Source organism: Fukomys damarensis, unplaced genomic scaffold (genome assembly GCF_012274545.1).
Source record: "Fukomys damarensis isolate Sample0158 unplaced genomic scaffold, DMR_v1.0_HiC HiC_scaffold_23, whole genome shotgun sequence".
NCBI classification, from domain to species: domain Eukaryota; kingdom Metazoa; phylum Chordata; class Mammalia; order Rodentia; family Bathyergidae; genus Fukomys; species Fukomys damarensis.
The window spans coordinates 11,848,205-11,870,312 of record NW_022900935.1 but is presented as its reverse complement, the minus strand read 5'-3'; the positions used below and the strand labels follow the sequence as shown (position 1 = coordinate 11,870,312).

The 22,108-nt window shown below is 37.1% G+C and overlaps 1 protein-coding gene across 17 annotated transcripts in view; it reads right to left on the bottom strand.

Moving 5' to 3' along the window:
* The window catches only part of Eif4g3 (eukaryotic translation initiation factor 4 gamma 3), a 304,279-nt gene that overhangs the window by 36,743 nt on the left and 245,428 nt on the right, over window positions 1-22,108 (bottom strand). For 16 of the 17 annotated variants that reach the window (XM_033767671.1, XM_010626033.2, XM_010626034.2 and 13 more), the window contains 9 exons: window positions 15,355-15,501; window positions 14,821-15,057; window positions 13,700-13,804; window positions 12,218-12,350; window positions 9,192-9,286; window positions 6,447-6,540; window positions 4,811-4,928; window positions 2,991-3,211; window positions 548-663 (listed from right to left, as the gene is read on the bottom strand). In XM_033767671.1, coding sequence (XP_033623562.1) covers window positions 548-663; window positions 2,991-3,211; window positions 4,811-4,928; window positions 6,447-6,540; window positions 9,192-9,286; window positions 12,218-12,350; window positions 13,700-13,804; window positions 14,821-15,057; window positions 15,355-15,501 — 1,266 coding nt within the window. The remainder of the gene's footprint in view (window positions 1-547; window positions 664-2,990; window positions 3,212-4,810; window positions 4,929-6,446; window positions 6,541-9,191; window positions 9,287-12,217; window positions 12,351-13,699; window positions 13,805-14,820; window positions 15,058-15,354; window positions 15,502-22,108) is intronic. The other variant, XM_010626032.2, reaches the window with a different exon arrangement.

The following is a 22,108-nucleotide window of genomic DNA, read 5'->3' as shown; positions in this document are numbered from 1 at the left end:
CTTTTTTTTTTTTTTTTTTTTTTTTTTGAGACAGGGTCTTGCTATGTAGCCTAGGCTGGCCTCGAACTCATGGTGATCCTCCTGTCTTAGCCTCCCATGTGCTGGGATTATTGGCAGGCGCCACTTTCTGAAGCAGTCCTGAAGTTCTCCCTCATGTGTTTACTTGCACTGTTATAGCTATATCTTGCCGTCCTGAATCCATTTAAAAGGTTTCACTTTTATGGTCATTTTGACTTTGGAGAAGAGCTAAATGGAAGTCTCATGGCGCCAGATCCAGCAAACAAGGACACACCCTATTGTTTTAATAAACCTGACTCTGGTTGATGGCAGCAGCAGCAGCATTCACTGTTTTTTATCACATCTTGTAAAGAAACTGCTTCAGAAAGTGGCATGAATGTGGGATAAGTGTGTTTGAACTAATGGTGGAGGTATTCTGGAGGAATTAACAACGTGTCTTTTATTGTAAAATTAAAAAACAGTATTTAGACATTCATCTTATTTTCTGAATATCCCTTTAAGTCGCTTTTAAAAAAAAAAAATCTCTTACCTTAAAATCATTAATATGTAGGAATTCATCAATGATAGGTCTAGACTTCCTCTCCATTTCCTCTTCTGATAATGTAGGCTTCTCAGTGGCTGACACTGCTGAAATTTCTGGTTTCACTATGAGTAAGATAAAAAAAGGGAGAAAATTAAAATCACAAAAATTACCATTAATATGGTGAGATCATGGCTGACAATATTTATGTGTTTATGGTGATGATATATGTGTGTTATTAATATTTACACTGTTTTTTTCAGTAGACTTCTTTTTGTTTGTTTTTATTTTTGGCACCAGGGCTCAAACTCAGGACTTTACACTTGCAAGGCAGGCACAGTGCCATTAAGCTAAATCCCTGGCCCAGTAGACTTTTAATAGATGCAACTTTTACAAAGAAAGACAATTAAAAAGGGGTGAAGGGAGGGCAGGGACAAGGGGAAAGAATGAGAACCAAGACCTGCCATGTAAAGGTACAAGATCCCAGTAATGAATGTAACTGTACTATATATCTAGAATGTACCAATAAATTCAAAAAAAAAAAGCAGGGCGTGGTGGTGCATGCCTGTAATGCCAGCACTCGGGAAGGCTGAGGCAGGAGGACCGCTGTGAGATGGAGATCAGCCTGGGCTACATAGTGAGTTCCAGGTCAGTCTCAATTACATAATGAGACTATCTCAAAAAACACACAAACAAACAAACAAACAAAAAGGATACCAAGTAAATTCACAATGTACAAAAATAACAAGATCAAGACATATAATGAACCTTTATAATCAGAGCCTTTCTCTTTTTGTATTTGACTCCTCTTCATTACTTCACACTGTGCACAGGTTGGGCCCTGCTTACCACAGCACTAGCCAAACTGCTCAAGCCACTCGCTTACAAATGCCATGGCTCCTCCTACTACAAATGTGCTCAAAATATTCCTCCAGTCAGGAATGTTCTTTTCCTCTGCTCCACATCTGTCCCGACCTGCAAATGTTTCATCCCTATAGGTGCTTCAGATGAGGGAAGTCTTCTCTGTTATCCCGCTGCCCTGATTCTAGATAGTTTCCTTGTTAAGCATTCCAATAGAACTACACTGCTTTGCTTCATAGCACATTTTTTAAGTTTATATGTTTTGTGGTATTACTTGATAAAAGTGCTTCTGCTCCTAAGAATGAAGGCTAGGAACAACAATCCAGCACCTAACGCTAATAAATGAATGAATTATCCAGACATTTAACACACCTGCATCAGCAATGCTAAATTATTCACTACATATAATTTTGTCTTACTGTTATGTTCTGAAAGTACCTAGTACAGATAAAAAAGCCTTATGTCTCTAAAGTTACCTGACTGGGAGTGTATTCTCAATTGGAAGAAAGTATTTCAATTTGCCTCTAAAATCCATTTAGAGACTAACAAACAATTTAAATAGTTAACAAATTTGAAGGCTATATAAATGCTATATAAGCAGCCAGTATATTACTCCATGATTAAGATTTACAAGGTGGTAAAAATTATCTTTAAACTATTTTTAGTTACTGTTAGCATTAATATCATCATCATCTTCGGGCCAGGGGTTTGGCTCAGTGGTTCTGCCACCTGCCTCACGAACACAAGGGCCCAAGTTTGACCCCTGGTACCAAAAAAAAAATGTTACTGTTAGCATTAATATCATCATCATCTTCGGGCCAGGGGTTTGGCTCAGTGGTTCTGCCACCTGCCTCACGAACACAAGGGCCCAAGTTTGACCCCTGGTACAAAAAAAAAAAAAAAAAAAATCATCATCATGATCATCATGATGACATCTAACATCTTTTGAAAAATCTGTATTTACCACAGAATGCTCGTAAGTATTTATATACATTAACTTCTCATTCCATCTTCACTACCTAAGGTAGGTACCCTTGTCCCATTTAACAGATGAGGAAACTGAAACACAGGTCAAATACATGAAACAATTTTTACAGCACTACCTGAGCATGTCTTTAGGCATATACATGTTAAATACTTATAAAACTTATAGGTTATCACAAAAGATGAAGACAACAAAAAAACCTGGCATCTTCTCTTTGTCTTATAGTTCAATAATGTTGGAATTTTTACACACTTGAGGGACTTTACACAGGATACCCAGTCTAACAGTAATGTAAAGTGGGGTATTAAACAGAGTTCAAAGAAACACACATTGCTTAATATACAGCAAGAGGACCTTATCAACATGACTCTTAATAAAAAGAAAGAGGAAAATTTTAAAACTGATGAACAAAGACATACCTAGGGAAGGTATGAGAACGATGTCAGAGAACAACAAAGCTGTCCTTTCTTTACCTTTCACGGTGCTGGAATGTGCGCTGCTAGGATGTGTTGATTCTGAAGGGTAGTCACGCACATGCTCCTTCATATTTTTCCTTCCAGATTGAAGGTCCACACCTTCATCTACTCTATCCCTAGGAAGCCTCACCTGACTCCTTGGCTTTGTTTCGGTCAGGCTCCATGCTATTCCTCTCCATGTCCATGCCTCCAGTCAGCTGTTTCACAGTCTCCAGCATCTCTCTCCGCTGTTCTTCTTGAGACTGATTGTCCAGCAGGTCTTTACTGCTACCACCCCTCATGAAAGTGTTTGGACGAGCTGGTGCAGATGGAAGTGGCTTGTCGTTCTTCTCCCTGCTTAAGCTTCCACGACTGCAAAGACAAAACAATACTTTTCAACAAACTAAGCCCTTTTGATTCAAATTATGAAATAGTGCTAAAAATATGCACAGTAGTTTTCATTTATATCTCAAATAATCATATAAACATATAAACAAGTAAAATCATAGTGTTTTAAAGTATTTTTAAAGATATTTTATCATATAAACATATATCACATAATAATCATATAAACAAGTAAAATCATAGTGTTTTAAAGTGAGTATTTTTAAAGACATTTTATCATTTTTCTCTAATGGTAAAACGGACACAACTTAAAATTTAATTTTTTAAAAAAATGTTTTGGTGCTAGGGTTAAACCTAGGGCCTTCAGCATGCTATGCATATGCTCTACCACTGAGTTATATCCCAGCCTACTTAAAAAACTTAAATGTCAGATAATCATTTATTTTAGTTTTTTAAACTCTTTTGAAGAAAAAATGACAATACCAAAAGTATGAGCTAAGTAAATGAAAGGGAAACGCAAAGAACTTAAGAATATAAGAACAGGTAATCACCATCTTAGAAACTATACGATACTTTATTTCTCGAGGTATTTTAAAGATGCGGAAATTGTTTGAGAAACAACTATAAGTAGACTTGAATAGCCAATGTCATATATTTATTCATTGTAAGAAAGACTGAGTATTTCTCTACTTAGCCTTCCTTTGTAGATAGTTCTATTAAGCAATATCAACAGCTCCTTGGCTCATGGTAGTTCAGAAGCAACAAATCAAAAGAGAGAAGAGGGAAACTCAGAAGCTGGACAATTTCTAAGTACTACAAAAGAATACATACAAGTACTTACAAAGTAAGGCCAAGACAGGAAATTTATCACAGTGCAAAGACCCACAATATTGCAATTCAACAACTGATGCTCGGAAATAATCCAAATTCTTCTGATAAGTTGGTTTATACTAAGTATACAGTACTTTGTTGCAGAAACCCAAAGAATAAGTTTACCAAGTCTACCTAATCAATTATAATAATAAGATGAAAGTTTGAGAGTTTAAAGAAACTTTGTTTCTGAATGTGATTATATAAAAAAATTCTGTCACTGGTCTTCCACTATTCTGCATGAACCAATCTAAATGTAATACTCAACTACATCAATCCTACAAGAGTGAAAGTAGGAAGACAGTGGAATATCAGAGATTAGTGAAAAACTGAACAGTGACTTCAAATATCCAGTGGAGTATAATGTGACAGAGAAGTACATGGGTGAGCAGTCATGTTCTTTAATTCACATGCTTGGGAGTGCGAAGTTATTCTCCAGCATTTTAGAACAGCAGCGGTGAGCCCTAGAAATGCCTCGAGTGCTCTTTGGGTGGGCCTAGCTTTCTTTGGAAGCAAACTACAGCATTAGGTATTTGCCTGATAACCTGTCCTTCCGTCCCAGCTTGTCCTAAACCTACCACCCATTTATATGTTATCATCTTATTATTATACTATGTGAAGTTGAAAGAAGAAATCAATTTTAGGGATAAAAGGAATGCACCACAGGACTATCACTATAATCTATGTATTAGACAGGGAGTCATACTGACAATGGGACAGCCTTGAGCAAACAGGAAAAAAAAGTGGGATTCTCACCTGGTTAAGGTCCTTCGGGAATCAAACTCTAAAGGTGTAGCTGACGTCGATCCAGAGGGTGCTGGAGGTTGTAGAGCAGAGAATCTATTTAAACTGGAAGTACTTGACCGTAAGGCATCTATAGGTGTTGAGGATTTAGGAAAAAATAGAAATGACATGACTAAAATACAGATAGTTGTTTACCTGCATCCATGGAGTAAGGCTTGAGACCAGGAACTTCTTTCTTTTTTTATTTTTAAGAGGTGGAAGTGGAGGGAGGGTGTGGCCCAGCCCTATGTTGCCCAGGCTGGCTGTAAACTCCTGGGCTCAAGCATTCAACCTGCCTCAGCCTTAGAGGACAGTAGTTGGGACTACAAGTGCTGGCCACCTCCTGGTCCACCTACTGTCCTCTGAGAAGAAAAGATTGAGGGAATCTGTATGTAAAAGACTTTGTTCATTACAACCATTTGTCTTTAAAACACTGAAATTATCCTGAGCAGGGCACAGGAATGGTTGTGGGAAATAGGAGAGAGCCAAGCAAAAACCAAAACATTGCACTTTAATGAAGTTTACCAATATAAATGCTATAATCTCATTTATGCAAAATTACGATTCCTTAGTAAAGGGAATATATAGAAAGGTTTCTTTTTTGTAATTGGGCTTATTTATTAAGATGTATTTGTGATGGTGTAAACATTTTTAGTCTCAGGTAAAATGTCAAAATCTGATTTTAAAATTTTAAAGTTTTTAATTTCTGGGTTCTGGGAATCAAACTCAGAACCTTGCACTCGCCGGGAAGGTACGGCACCACTGAGCCCAAAAATCTGTTTGACAGATTTTGAAAATGCTTCAATCCAATTACTTATTCTTTTACAACTCCGTTAAATATTTCTGTGTAGTAAGATTCTTCTTTTTAGCATAATGAGTTTTCCTTTAAATTTGGGGGGTCCCAGTAATTTTCTCACTATGCTGAATTTGTGAACAGTAACAACAACAATAAACCTGAAAGATTTAAGTCCTAATTAGATAGCTTGAGAGGAGGAATAATTTTTAATGCTCTACAGCACACTAGGGTAACAATGGTTGATGACACTTACAAGAATATTTTAGACCAGCTACTAGAGAAGATTTTCAGTGTTCCAAAGACAGATTTGATAAATATTTGAGCTAATAAAAATGCCAAAGACCCTGATCTAATCATTACATATATATATATATATATACACACACACACACACACACACACACACACACACACACACACACACATACATATATATACTGAAATGATATATTGTGACCCACAAATATGTACAATGACTGCATGACAATTAAAAATAAAAATGTTCCCAGCACTCAGGAGGCTGAGGTAGGTGTATCGCTGTGAGTTCGACAGTGAGTTCCAGGTCAGTCTCGACTACATAGTGAGACCCTGTCTAAAAAAAACCAACAACCCCCCACCAAAGTTAATTTAAAAATAGCGTAACTGAATTGAAATTAAAAAAAAATCTGAGAATTCTTAACCGGGAGGAAACTTTTGAGTTATGCTATATGAAGCTGCATGTGAGTAGATCTTTATTATGCAATGACTGGGGGAACTGGCTGTAAGGTGGACACTAACAAGGCCCATTAGGCTGAAGAGCCACTGAACACATACCAGTCTCGCTTGCTTTTGCTCCACCGCTGCTGCCTTTTCCCCAGCTGCCCAGCTGTGCTTTAGGTACCAGTTGAATTTTCTCATCAATTGTGGGCTGTAACATAAGTGGCCACAATACACTTACAGGAAATAGTAAAAAATAATATAATTTTTCTTTTTTTTTTCAGTGCAGTTGAACTAGTTTTAGCAACAAAATTTTAGAATACCAGTTTAAGAAACATAAGTTAGAACTGTTCTAATTAAAGTGGGTTTGGGACTGGGGATTTAGCTCAGCGGTTTGGTGGCCAGCCTTGCAAGCGCAAGAACCCAAGTTCAATCCCCGGTGCCAAAAAAAAAAGTAAAGTGGGTTCCCTGTGGCATCTAAAATACTTGGACTCATTTCTACAAAACAGTTTGAAGGTACTGCTCTGAAGAGTGCATTCAGATCCTCTATTTAAGATGGTTCATTAATCTACCAAACATAAGCAGCTTCTAATGATCCCTCATACAATAATGCTCAGTAATTTAAAAAAGAATAAAGGAATACACAAATACTACAAAGTTAACTGGTAAATTTCTTTATATTATGTGAAAAGACAGGTCAACAGACATAAAAATTTCATGTGAATTTTTTGGGGGACGTGAATATTCAATAAAGGAGAATAGAAAAACATATACAACATATAAGCTGGAATGCAATTTTTTGTAACAAAGATGCTTCCTTGCTACCTAACATTCTTTCACACAAATCTCTCCCTATTAACAAGGAATGTGTTTAACAGCTCTGAACTTTTCCTAGGATACTTTACATGATCTACAGTGTAACTATATGAATCAAGAAAATTTGTTAACAATTTTTCAAAATATTACTGTAGTGATGGAATTTTGATACTAGAATTGTTCTTTTTATAGAGCAGTGCTAGTATAACATTTAAAAACATATTATTATTATTTTCTTTTTTTACAGTACCAGTGATTGAACTCAGAACCTTGTGTTTGCAAAGCAGGCACAGTGCTACTGAGCTAAATCCCCGGCCCTAAAAACATATCATTAAATATGGATATACTCTTCAAAGATGTTGGGGTTGATATTACAGACATTCTTTTTTTTCCAGAAATTTTTTAAACAATAAAGTTTTTGTTAAATCATCTTTTGATGGAGATGAATGACAATCAAATTGTATCTGACAATGGAAACCGTGGTCTGAAGGAAAAAAAAAAAACTTGAAGAATGCACCAAAATCTGATAACAGTAGCCTAGCTAAATAAAGCACCAAAGGAGATCCAAGGGGAGAATACTTTATCCTGAGGCAAAAATTTGACAATACTAAGAAGATACAAATGATTTAACACATTTAATTCCAATTTTCTATCTTAACTTTTGGTAAGTTATTTTTTTGCATCTGATGCTTTCACATTATCTTTAGATTTTCTTTAGTATTTTGCTGGCAGGTTCCAATTTTCAGAACTATGGAAAGTATTACAAGTAGGGGTCAAATGAGACTTGGAAATGATTTGCAAAATCCAATGGATTGTGGAAGTTTCTATTTTTACCTAATTTAATTTTACTTTCTCCATATTCTCTTATTTATTCTATTTACAGAGATTAACTCCTACTGCTGAAAACATCAGCTAGGGGAAGATTCTTTGCCCTTACTACCCATGGATTCTCAAAAGAAAGGAAGGTAGAGCATATTAAATCTTTATTACAGAGTGATTTCTCATAGGTCTTCTGTGATTTGTTTTTGACTCTGGATATGGGCAACCATCATGGTTACATTTAAACAAGTAACTACTTTTACTCCAGAGGAAAGATAAAGAGTATAGAAGCCTGCAGATGACTAAAGCTTCTAAAGTGTCTTTATCATCATTTCTCTTTCATTACGTGTTTCAGAACTCTAAGAATTTACCTAGTTACTCTTCTTCTAAAACCCTCTGCTTGCCTAGCAAGTGTTGTTTGACTTACAGTACTGCAAACACTAAAGCAAACCAAACTAAAAAACCCTTTTTATAAACGAAAAACTCTCCCAGACTACTAAAGGACTCCTGCCAAGACAGGACTATAGAATGTACTAGTCAACACCGAATTGTAGGAAAGTATCTGCATCCAAAATTTACTACCCATAAAATATGCAATACACTGGATAAAGAAGATGTGGTTTTTCTATAAAATGGAATATTACTCAGCCATAAAGAATGAGAAATTAGATTCATTCATAGGAAAACGGATACATACTGAGGATATACTCCTAAGTGAAATAAACAAGTCACACATTTGTAAATACCAAATAGTTTCTCTGGTGTGAATAAACTGTAATAGTACATAAGATCCTAATTAGATAACTGACATTGCAAAATGGGAAGAAAAGGGCTAAAGGTGTAGGGAAGGTGGGATGGGTAAGGGAAGGGTAATAAGGGAAAAGAGGAGAAAATGAAAAGATGGAAATAAAGTGTTTGTAAATGGGGAGGGGAGGAGGGGGTGAAGGGAGGGCAGGGACAAGGGGAAAAAATGAGAACCAAGACCTGTCATGTAGAGGTACAAGATCCCAACAATTAATGTAACTGTACTGTATCCCTAAAATGTACCAACAAACTCAATTAAAAAAATATGAAGTATGGTTATTTTATGTGATCAAGCAACACTTCCGAGACTTGTGGTGAGACTACTGTAAATTGTGCAGTGGTAATGAGGACTGAACCTGGGACCTCACGCACGTTAGGCAAGTACTCTTTATTCCTAACTCATGCTATAAATGTTATACTCACCTTAGTGATTTTCAGGAATTTTGAGGGGTCTAGTACTCGACTGTTTTTTGGCCCTTGTACAGTGTTCCACCCACCCTCATCCACTCTTTGGACACCTGCAAAGGAGAATAGAGTGAGCCAGTCTCTCATTTATCTCACGTCAGACACTGCAAGAGTGAGCAATATTTTTAACTCAGCCATTCATTCCAATGAAAACCAACAGAAAAGACAAAAGAAGCTGTTAAAACATTACTGACACCATGAAAATATCAAGCAGCATGGATCTTCATGAAGCATTAATGAGCTAGAAGAAACCGAATGATACAAAGAACTTTCAGTGGACAAAGCAGGGTAAAATCTGCTTAAACGGGTTAATGAGGAGGGCTGGGGATTTATCTCAGTGGCACAGTGCCTGCCTTGCAAGTGCAAGGTCCAGAGTTCAATCCCTGGTGTGTGTGTGTGTGTGGGGGGGGATTATGGGGGGGTGTTAATGACTAAAACACACTCGGAAAAATTAAATAGAAATTACTATTATTACTTGTGTGGATATATGCACGCGTGCATGTGTGTGTTTGTGGTACTAGGGATTGAATCAAGGAGAGTGCTAAAGTACAGCTGCAGCCCTTTTGATTTTGATAAAATCTCACTGTTTAAAAGCCTACAAATTGCTGGTCTCAAACCTGTAATTCCCTTGCCTCAGCTTCCTAAGCAGGTGGGATTACAGGCACATACCACTATGCCAGGCTGGAAATCATGTACTTTAGTTTTCTTCACTTAACGGTTTCAAGGGGTTCAAGCAGGCTTTCATGTTTCCCTAAAACTTGCTTTTCCAACATGTCCACCACACAGGTGAAAAACACTTTCTTCTTTCTCTTACATTTCATATCTAATTTGTCAGCAAATCTTGTTAGTTCACACACTAAGACATATTCAGAATCTAACCCCTTGTAATCACCACCAACATTAGCTACCTCATGTTTAAGCTACCTCATCTTTTTGCCGGATCACTGCAGAAACTTCCTCTCTGGCCTCCCTACTTCCACCCTTGTCTCATCTGTGGCCACTGTTACCCCAGCCAGATCTTGTCATTCTTTTGTTTGAAACACATCTGGCATCTTGGAGAAAAAGACAAGATTCTGCCAAGCTCTTAACACTCTGACTCCTGTTCCCTCCCAGTCCCCTTCCTTCCTATACTCTTCCTCAGAACCAGAGTTCCAGCCGAATTGGCCTCTTCTGTTCTTTAAAAATGTCATCTGCACCGGGTGTGGTGGTGCACACCTGTAATCCCAGCACTCAGGAGGCTGAGGCAGGAGGATCACTGTGAGATCAAGACCAGCCTGGGCTACAGAGTGAGTTCCAGGTCAGTCTCAACTACATAGTCAGACACTGTCTCAACAAAACAAAACAAAAAATAAATAAATAAATAAAAAATGTTGTTGAAGCGCCTTTGCCAAAAACAAAACCCCTCTTTCCCCAGATAAGCACATGATTTACCTCCCTCATCTGTTTCAGGTCTTTGCTCAAATGATACAAACTTTAATTAGTTCCCTAACTCCCTATTTAAAATCACACAATCTCTACTCAGGAAAACTTGCCCTCCACATACTCTCTCTCCTTTACTTTTCTACAGAACAAATCCATTTTACTTCGGTGTTTACACCCCCTCTTTGGAAGATATAAGCTGTATAAGGAAGGAGCTAGCTGTCTTTCCTGTTGAGGGCTAGGCATTCAATAGTTGTTGAATAAATGAATGAAGAAAGATCATCAGACTGTTGCCCCCAAAGCTGTTTTTGTTTTGGCATACTTTTTGCTTTCTCTGTGCTGATGTTACTGAACGTGAACATACTTCCTTCTTCTCTGTTTCTATGACACTTATCCTTGTTCCTTCTCTTCACCTGCTCTGTACCTGTCACTATTCCAAGAATTGTTTTTGTCCTTCAGTCATCTCTGGATATCCTCCACGGATTAGGCTTTCATATATTCTTTCTCAATTTAGTTCAGTAACAAATTAACGATAGTAATTGCCAACAGAAATAATAACAAATAATAAAAAATAAAAGCTATTACCTGAAAGGCATTCTATGTGCTGGGGCGAAGAAGGTTAAGTGTGGTACCTGAAGTAACTTTTCTTCCCTTGTGTATTCATCTCTCTTAACAACTACACTCACTAAGAGGTCTACTGTGTCTCTGATAAATAAAAGCCAATGGTAACTGAATATTTACTAAGACTCAGATGCTGTCTGAATACTTTTTATAAGTTTTCTCATTTCATTCTCACACAAATCCCAGGCACCATTATTAATTCCACTGTGCAGATAAAATGACTTACAAAGTCATAGGAAGTATGACAGCAGACATTCAAAGTCAAACAGACTCCAGAATTTAGGTTTTCAGTCACCACCCTACATGGCCTAGTGACAACCCCGATCGCTTAACTAAATAATAATGTGTCCTATGTTCATCTTAAAATAAACATCCTCAAAAGAAATAACTGTCATTTCCTTATGAAAAGGTTTTCTCATCCAATGTCTCCAAACTTGTTAGTAGACTATTGCTCAGGTATAAATGCCTTCTTTTTTGTCTTAAATACTTTTTGCATTCGTGTGTTCCTTTCTATTCTTATTATTATGAAGTCACACACAGATTTTAGCAACAGCAACATTGCTGAGTTCAATGTACCCTTTTGGAAAATACACTCATAACTGATGATATCTTCTAGTTCCTTGACAAAAAAATGTTCCCTTAGTTATTTTTACCTTCTCAGAGAGACTGTAAGCATTTAGAGGGAAGAACTGTATTTTCTTCTTTCTCTCATCAATACTCTATCTAGAGAAGTCGATCCTTGATCACAGGCTTTGAAAAAGTCAAAGATACTATTTACTTCCTGCTTTTAGTCAATGAGTGGTCTCCAGGTGAAACTGCTTTACCTCAGTGACACACTATTTTTGGGTTTTTCTGTTTTTATTTCATGCCCAAATAGAGAATTTTTACATACCTATCCCTCAAGTTCCCAACTTCTCCCAAGCCCAGTGGCTTCCCACACTTACCTGGTCTTCTCTTCTCTTTGGTCATGAGCTGTTGGACTTTCCTTTGTTCTTCTTGTTCTTCTATTTTGGCCTCTTTATGAATTTGTTCAATAGTTTTAGGCCCTTGATCTGCTCTTCGAGATACCCAATTACACTGTAAAAGTTGAAAATAAGGTAATTGCAAATAAATTCTTTTTTAAAAATCTCAACTTTTCAGTGCTGGAAAGTATGAAATACCTACAAAATCTGGAATCACAGCAGTTTCTCATTTGTTTCATAGAGGACACTATGTAGAGTATGGGGATTAGAGGTAAATAATTAAATTCTTATAATTCAACCCTAACCAACTGTACATTCCAACAACTGATGGCTAAAACGACAGAAGGAAAGACTGGCTCAAATGTAATTATCAGTGTTTTCTACATTTGAAAGGAAGAGAGAAGAGAAATCAAGAAGCATGAGGGTACTGGGCTGGGGCTGCAGCTCACAGTGGTACAGCATTTGCCTAGCATGTGCAAGGCCCTAGATTCAATCCTTCAGTTCCCAGCCCTGCAATGAAAAAAAAAATGAGGATTTCTTGGCATTGCTTTAATACGAGGCATTGGTAATCACATTATATCACATTTTATAGGACTTCTCCACTGAGGATGACTGGCATTTTTCTTCCTCTAATATCATGAGTCTGATATCCTTCACAATGTGCCACACAATGCTGCCCTTTGGTTATCCCCTCTGTAAGAACCTAAGTGGTCTCCTCAGAAGTATAAATATTTCTCCTTTCCATTCCCAGCTACAATTCTAACATCCTATACAAGCAAAAGTGGTTGAAGACATGGATGGCAAACAGGTTTAAATTAGTATGAAAATTCTGATCAGCCTGTAGAGGATTTGGTGATAAAGGTCCTAAGATTATACCTGAGCTTAGCAAGACAAAGAACCACCATGAATACTACCTACTTTTCATGTTGAGCTGCAATCCTGTAACAGTTGAACTAAGAAAACAGATGGTAGTTATAAAAACTGTATACCTGGGGGGTGGGATAGGGGAGGCCTACATAGGAAAAAGCATTGAAAAGAAAACATCATCTATGAATTGGCACTTTACATAGTTAGCCTACTAAATTTTTACAACAATCCTGCAAAGTAGCTAACATATCCTTTTTAGAGATTTAAAATGTAAGGCTCAAGGAAGCTGACCAAAGAACGAATTTAAAGAGCGCTAAATCCTAACCACTAGACCTCCAAGGAGACAGAATGAATTTAGAACGGACAATTTCAAAATGACAGTATGGCCTGATAATCAGAGTAAGGAGAAGAAACAAGTAATAGACCAATGACCTTTTGTTCTTTCATATAATCCTCTCAAGAAAGTTAGTTAATTCAAGTTCTAACCCCTGAAGTTAAAGTGTTGTCTTTATATACGTAACAGTAGGGCATCCTTACTCAATCCAATTCCTTAAAAGAGATTACACCAGTAGGTCTTTTTAATCTTCTGCTACTTACCAGCCTTAGGTCTATCACATCTTGAAGCATGAATCGAATCCTAGATGAGGTTTTTCTTTCTTTCACAATTTTCTCCATCTGATTAAAGTATTGGTCCATACGTGGCTGTAAGAGACAAAAATCACTAGTATTCTGACTGGGAAATTTAAATGTGACTTTACCATGTCAAAAGTAATACTAGTCAGTAATGGTCGAATTTTTGGGTGGGTGAGGAGCAGTGGTAGGGATTGAAGCCACGGTCTTGTACATGTCAGGCAAGAGCTCTACCACTAAAACACATACCCAGCTGTAGAATTTCTAACTGAAAATATGATCACTCATAGTAAAGGCTACACCTTCCAGGCTCCCTAGAAGCTGGTTTTGGTAATTTGAGCCAGAATATAAATAGAAATGTTTATAGTATTACAGCTCTGGAACCTTCTTAAGAGAGACATGATTGTCCTCTGCCCTTCTACTTTTTTTTGTTGAGAATAACAGGGACCAGGGTTATTCCTTAGGAAAGCTAACATGTTAAACTATAAAAATTTACCTCTGAATTTTGTTTTAGTAAGAGAAATAAACTCCAATCTTGTATAAATCACTGATACTGGGGGTTTTACGTCATCATAGCAGACTTCTATTACAGAACATTTCTGACATTTTTTGGAAGCATTTTAAACTTCTATAGCCCTTATTTGAATGTCAGTATGTTATAGTATTTTTGACTATTTCTTAAATTATGGTTAGACAGCCATGTCACTAATTAGACCATAAACTCAATAAAGCTGCTGGGTCTTCTTTATTTCTGTATCACCCTTAGGCCTGACCCATGGTAGTATCTCTTCTCATTTCAGCTCACAACTTGTAATACAAAAAAATGACCTATAAAATGGTTATAGAGAAAAAACAAAAGACAAGGAACAAATAATCTCAACAATTTACAAACTGGATTGTAAATAATCTGGAATCCTATTTGCTTCTGACTCTAATGCAATCACAGGGAAAAGCACTGACAATCAAAACCGTAACGGTGAGATGGGGAAAAAAAATAGCATAGACTGCTGAGCGAGATGGAAGCCCAGCTTTTTTTTTGCAACTGACAAAGAGGCCTTGCTGAAGGCTTCTAACTTCTGGATTTTTACCTTTGCTTTCTCAAAGTCCAGATCTTTGCCAATGGTGGTGAGAAGGCGACACAGGCACTCTAGGGACTCTTCATCATGGTTCTTTAACAGTTTCACCACACAATCATGCATGATGGCTTCAGTCAGCATTTTGAGTTTAAAGAGCTCCCCAATGAACTTAATGTTACCAATGGATCTCCTCCGAGCTTTGTCCTTGGCTTCTTCCAGTTCATCATGAAGCCTTGTCCTCTCCTCTGGCTGTTGCAGAAGAAGGAATAACAGCATCTGGATGAAGAAAGCTGTACCACACAACAGACACCAGGATGTCGGGTCCTTACTCGTTCTGGGGACCAGGTGTCCTTTGACAATCTGACACTACTCCTCAGAAAATAGAACTGTATCCCAAAATCTGAACCCAGACACCTCTCTGAAATCCAGACTTAGACTGAATACTTGGTTTGGAGGGTACCTTTGCACAGGTCTCTCAAGCTAGAAAGGAGATTCTGTAGCTGGCTTTGAAAACTCTAAGCTCACAAACACTATTAAAATACTTACAGCACTGGCAGCTTCAAGTTCTTTCTGCTTTTTCTCAAAGACATCATCATCTGCTTTATCTTTTTCAAACTCCTTCTGGCAACGGTTCAGTAACAGCTTCCGGAAATTTACTGTGTTACCAGGTTTATCTGCCATGGGTACTTTCAGCTGCATCCGGACAGGAAAATGCAAAAACAGCAAAGATTAGTTAAAAGACATTCCAAATATATGGGTTTTTTAAAAATACAAAACAATGCTGACTGAACCACAGGTAAGCATTCTACAAGAGTTACACAACTCAGCTTCAGGCATTTCATGACTTAAAAACTAAGAAGTCTTAAAACTTACAGAGAAAGATACTATTTTTCTCATATAAATGTAGTATTTTTTATGACCCTCCCTCTGGCTGACTACAGCTAAGGCCCTGTACTTATATAGCTCTTACTTTAAAAGCAAAAAACAAAAAACAAAAAAACCCCACCATTCTAAGAATTTTGGTTTAAAGAAATAGACAGAAATGATACAAGGTATGGGAGAATTTCATGGCCAGGGGCAGTGGAAAACTGTTGCAGAAAGTAAGATCCTTACTCTAGAAAGAGTACAACACAGAACATCTGAGGATTTTTGAGATACCTTTTTTCAGGAGAATGTGGTAAGAGACTTTTCCTTTTCTCAGGAGACTCAATGCAGTAATATCAGTACTTACCCTGATTATCAATATCCATCCAGTAGTATGTTTATAATTATTTATGTGCCCAAAGAATACACTAGCATTCCAAAAGGTTACTCTAACAAATGGTCACTTCAGAAACATACTTTTGACGTACAGAACAACCCAAAGTGGAGGGACAGTGGCCATTTGGAGGTATGAAGCTCAAAAGGTTTCCATTCACATCCAATAAAAACTGCTTCCTAGTAACCGAATAGCTTTTATCTTCAGTGTTATGTGTAACACGGAGATGTTGTTGTGAATAAGTTTAGAATATAAAGTAAACTGCAGCAATGATTCCAACTAATATATTTTATTTTATAGATGAAATTTCCTTGAGCGCCATTTTGAATAGCTATGCATAACACAGCGAAATGACTTTTCTGGAATCAAAAAGAGAACCCCGAAGTTCTGAAATAATCACATGGTCTTTGCCCTAGACTTAAAGGGAGAAAATAATGAAAAACAGAATGTACTATAGTTATACTCACAAAATAGTTTATGTTATCAGCAGAATGGACCTGGATAGCTGCTGCTTGAGGCTGAATAGCTACAGAAACTTCTGAGAATTGGAGCCCACAATGTTATAGTAAACCTGTATTAGAAATTATGGCATGCCCTAGGACGTATGAAAATTATTTAATAAGTCCAGTTCTAATCATCCAAGGTATCAAACGTTACATGACCTACCTCTCCTCAGTAGGAAACATTAACTCAGGACGAGGACAACATCATCAAATAAGCTTTCAGACAAATGGAGAAAAGCTAATATATTCCTACTCCAATTTCAGGCTACAAAAACACAAACAAATGTAGATCATTTCATAATCAGACCTACTCTACAACCAGCCTTCAAGAAATGAAACACTACCTGAAAGTAAAGGTTTTCCAAAGCAAACTCTTATCTTTGACTATGTAGGATCCAAAATACATGATAATGGACTAAGAAATACAAGAGAACCAAGAAGTATATCTATTAATAGGTTGGTATACAGGAGCACCAATGTGACTTTAGTTTCTAGAACAAACTAAAGGTTCTAAAAATCCACACTAATATCCAATCTGCTGCTATATAAAAACTTAAGTCAAACCAGTCAGAAAGTCCTATTCAGCTTCTTGGCATATTCATCAGCAGCAATTACATGAAACACATATAACTGACTGTAAGAAAAAATGTGGCCTGGGCCACAATCTATCATTTCTAATGAGTTGTTTCCAGCACCATGGATTTATTGCATAGAAATGGTTGAAACATGGATAACCATATGAAACCCCAAATCCTGACTATAGTATGAGGGACCAAGGTTAAAAAAGGATCCCTAACCCCCACCCAAAAATCAGAAAGATGAAATAAATACAATTTGTGATGGTTGGAGAGACAGATCAGACTGAAGTGGTAAGGCAAAGGAGGGTTTCCCAAAACAAAAGTTATGCTGTAAATTCATGGAAAAGGAAGATCTCTTAGTCAGGCCTTATATCCCTTTTACGTAGGGAAGGCTATTTGGAAAGAGCTAGCGTAAGGATCAAAACACTTGCCATCTTGCCTATACACGAAGGCAATTCATTTAACTCAAGTTTCAGTTTTAAAATCTAAAACAAGTGAGGCACAGTACCTGTGTCCAAGAAGGAGAGAAGCTTTGAGACACCAATGAAACAGATTTTGTGGAAGCACTTTTAAATAAGTCATAATTAAGTAAACTGTAACTGGAGTGTATGGAACACTGAAACTGAAAGAGTACTTGAATTTGAGTCAAAAAATCAGGGTTGGAATACTATAACTAATCAACCATGTGAATGTGAGTACGTTACCTTTGAGGTTTCATCTGCAAAATACTTCAATGGCTGTAGACCGAGGGACATTATAAGGTGGCTGCTGAAATGAGAACTTTGGAGATGGTCTAGTCATAACCTTAGTGATGCCATTTGACTCTGGCTAAGTTACTTAGCACCACAAGACTTGTTTTATTCATAAATGGGGATGAGAACATTTACTTTTAGGACTGCTGGGAGATTAAATGATAGAGTCTAAGTGAAGCAAATAATAGCGGCTGGCATATAGTAAGGGTCCAGTAAACAACATATATAGGTGTATTTAAACATTTGGAGGTATATTTGATATGTCTATGATTCGAAACTAAGAGTAAAATATTTTACATTAACAGAGCTATCAAAGAAAGAATATAAGCAAAGCTACTCCCTAAGCAAGAGGGAGAGAATTAAGAAAAACAAGAGAATGAACATCTATCCTAAAATGATGGTAAACAGAAGCTTCCCACGCACAGGGTATAAAGAACTAGTGTGTGTGTGCATAAACTTTTTACATATATTCACATGGAGATATTAAAATCAAATAGGGCCAGGGATTTCACTCAGTAGTTCCGCTGCCTGCCTGGAGAGCACAAGGATCTGAGTTCGATTTCCAGCCCCAGCCCCAATCAAATTCTGAGTTCGATTTCCAGACCCAGCCCCAATCAAATAATTAGCAAAATAGCCATAGGTTTGAACAAAGTATCCCTAAATGACTGCCTAACCATATGGTTTCCTAAAGACTTGTTTTGGAACATGATGGTAATTGTTGGCTAGGCATAGTTGACACGGCTATGGAAACATGGAAATGAGCCAGTGAGATCATATACTTTAAGAATAGTGACTTATGTAACCTTTTGTCCTTAAGGGATAATAAATTCAACAGGATTTTCATATTGTTAAGTGAACATGTATTGTTGGTGGACAGTGGCTTCTCAGGAGACCCACTAAAAGAACATGAAGAATGAATGTCTTAGCCTACTTGGGCTTCTATAACAAAATGCAATAGACAAAGTGGCTTAAAAAACAGACATTTATTTCTTTCAATTCTGGAGGCTGAGAAGTCCAAAACCAAGGTGCTGGCAGGTTTGGTTTTTGGTGAGGATGCTCTTCCTGACTTGAAGATGGCCAGCTTTTTGTGGTGTCCTCACATAGCAGGGAAAAGCATGTGGTACCTCTATCCCTTCTTTCTACAAGGGTTACAGGTGGAGCTCCCATGCTTGGTTTGTAAGAAGTGTGTGTTAACTGATTAGAAATGCAAATGCTAGTTATAAGAGAAAAGTAACTAGTTGTAGTGTATAATGCTAAACTCTTTGGTTGCTGCAACTTGCATTGTCACTGGTAGTACTAAAAGCATTCTTGTTGCTTCATGTATTTGTCAACTTCTGGCAATTTAGCAAATGTGTTATGTATAGCTTTATTTTGCATCTAGTTGCTTAATTTTTATACATCTATCAAGTCATTTGGATAAGTCCTTTTGTGAAGTGTTTGTGTAAATCTCCTGTTTGTTTAAAAAAAGTGAATTTTAAAAATTGATTTGTAGTTTTCTTAAAATCATTTGCTATAAGTCTATTATTACTGGATTTTTTGTGTTGTAAATATCTTGTTATGTAGCTTGCATTTTTTACTTAAAAAAAAAAGATATGTTGATGAAAAATGTTTCCGTTTTTTGGTGCCAAGGATTGAACTCAAGGGCTTGTGTGTGCTAAGCACCTATCTTACCACTGAGCCAGTTTCCTAAGCTCCTAATTTTAATGCAGCACAATTTACTAAATTAATTAATTTTGGTTTTGGGAATTGAATCCAGGACCTCCTGCATGCTAGGCAAGCATTCTACCACTGAGGTATAATCTCTCTCCTTTTTTACTTTGAGACAGTCTTGCTAAATTGCCAGGGTCACCTTCAATTTGCAGTCCTCTTGTCTCAGTCCTACTACCTGGGATGACAGGTGTGCACCACTATACCTGGCTCCAATTTACCAACTTTTGTTTGTATTTTTTTGTGTTCTGATTAAGAAACCTTTAGACAATTTATTGCTATTTTGTTTTTGTTTTGTTTTGGTACCAGGGATCAAACTTGGGTCCTCGCACTTGCGAGGCAAGCAATGGAACGAACCACTGAGCTAAATTCCCAGCCCCGTCCATTTAATTTTTAAGTTTATCATAAAAGTCAGTTGCAGCATTTCTACTTGTTTCTTTTTATACTTTTTAGTTCTTGGTTGGACTTTATAATCTTGTCTATCACCTTGAATAAAAATACATTCATTTAAAATCTATGACTCATAAAGTCAGTATTTGGAGCCTCTGTGGGACATATTTCTTGCTTGTTTCATTTGAGCTACCTTTTTCCTTGTGTGACTGATCATTTCTAAATGTGTGCTACATATTTTATTTTTAAAAACTCGTCAGAGAAATAATATGAAGATTACTATTACTGAGTCGCTAAAAAAATTTCTACTTGTTTCTTGCATACCTATGGATCACTAACAATGTGAAATCTCATAATCTAAACTCAAAAGATTGAGAGGATCTGAATTTAAACTACAGTCCTTCTAAGAACAGGTGATACCTGGCTCACCTTTATCCTAAGCATTCAGTTCTTTGGATCCCAACTTAAAAGGTAAGAGGATTTATCAGTGCTTTTTTACCACAATTTTTGTCCTCCCATCACTGGTCATAGGAAATCTATGAAAAATGAGTCTTTCATAACTTCGCTGCCTCCTCCAATGGAAGTTTCACTCTCTTCTTGGATCTCTTTTATATGATTTTAGCCTTAGCAGTTCTTCAATTTCTTTTAGCTCTGACACATTCAAGATTTTAAAAAACATTTTGACTAGCTTTCCTAATTGTCCCTTATGGAATAGTGATCTGAATTACCTAACCTGTCTTACCAAAAGCCAAAATAATTGCTCCTGTGTATTTACCTTAATCTCACTTCCTTCTTCCTATCTCAAATGTGATGTTATTTACAATTTGTGTAATTTTATTATATATACATTTAATAAATAAGTCTTTGTATTATTAGTAATTATTATTATTACTATTATTATTATTTGCAGTACTGAGAATCCCACTCAAGGGCTTATGATCCTCCTACCTCTGCCCCTTTGAGTGCTGGGATTACAGGTATATACCACACAGCTCTTTGTACTTTTTTAATGCTGTCTTTTGAAACACAAAGTGAAATGCAGTTTATTATGTTGTTGCTGTTCCTTTAGATGTTGCATCTAACAGTTCACTGCCAAGTCCCAAGTCATGCAGATTTATCCTTATGTTTACTTCTAAGAATTTAGAGTTGTGGGCTCTATTTTTAGGATTTTAGTTTTTTCCCTTGCAGTACCAGGGACGGAACCCACGGCTTCACAATGATCTACATTCCCTAGTACTTTATTTTAATTTTGAGACAGGCTCTCACTAACTTGCCCAGATGAGGTTTCAATTTATAATCCTCCTGCCTCAACCTCCCAGAGTGCTGGGATTACAGGCAAGGCCCACCACATCCAGTTTGTCCTGTTTCCTGAGGCTGACTCATGGCATACACTTAGCACTACACTGATTCTTCTTTTCTTTCCTTTTGAGCAGGGTACTGGGGTCGAACCTAAGGGCTCAAATACTGAGCTGTGCTAACATTCTCAGCCCCTTTTGAGACAGGGTTTGCTAAACTGCCCAGAAAGGACTCAAACTTGTGATCCTCATGCCTCAGCCTCCCTCCATTCTGGGATTACAAGTGTGTGCCACAGCACCTGACTCTTCATTAATTAAAAATGCTGTTTAGGGCCAGGGATTTAGCTCAGTGGTTCCACTGCCTGCCTCGCAAGCACAAGGTGTGGAGTTCAATCCCTGGTCCAAAAACAAAAGCTCTATGTATTTATATATTTTGTATATTCTTCAACTTCACTGATCAAAACAATTAGAGTATACTTATTGTCCTATTTAGGATATATTTCTTTTTAATTTTGTTTTGTTTATGTTTGGTGCTACGGACCTAATCCAGGGCAAGTTTTCCAGCCTGAACTATATCCTCAGTCTTGGTATATTTCAGTTATTCCCGATTATTGACTATTAGGATCAAAATACAAGTAAATATTTTCACATGAGATTTCTAGAGTGCATATGGGAACTTTCCTGAGGTCTACATGGAATAGAGAAGCTGAAGGGAGCAGAGTCTGAGCACCCTCAACACTGCTGTTCAAGGTGCTTGCACCCATCTATGCCAATTTAAAATTAAAATGATTTCATTTCTTCCAGGCTAGTAGAGGTG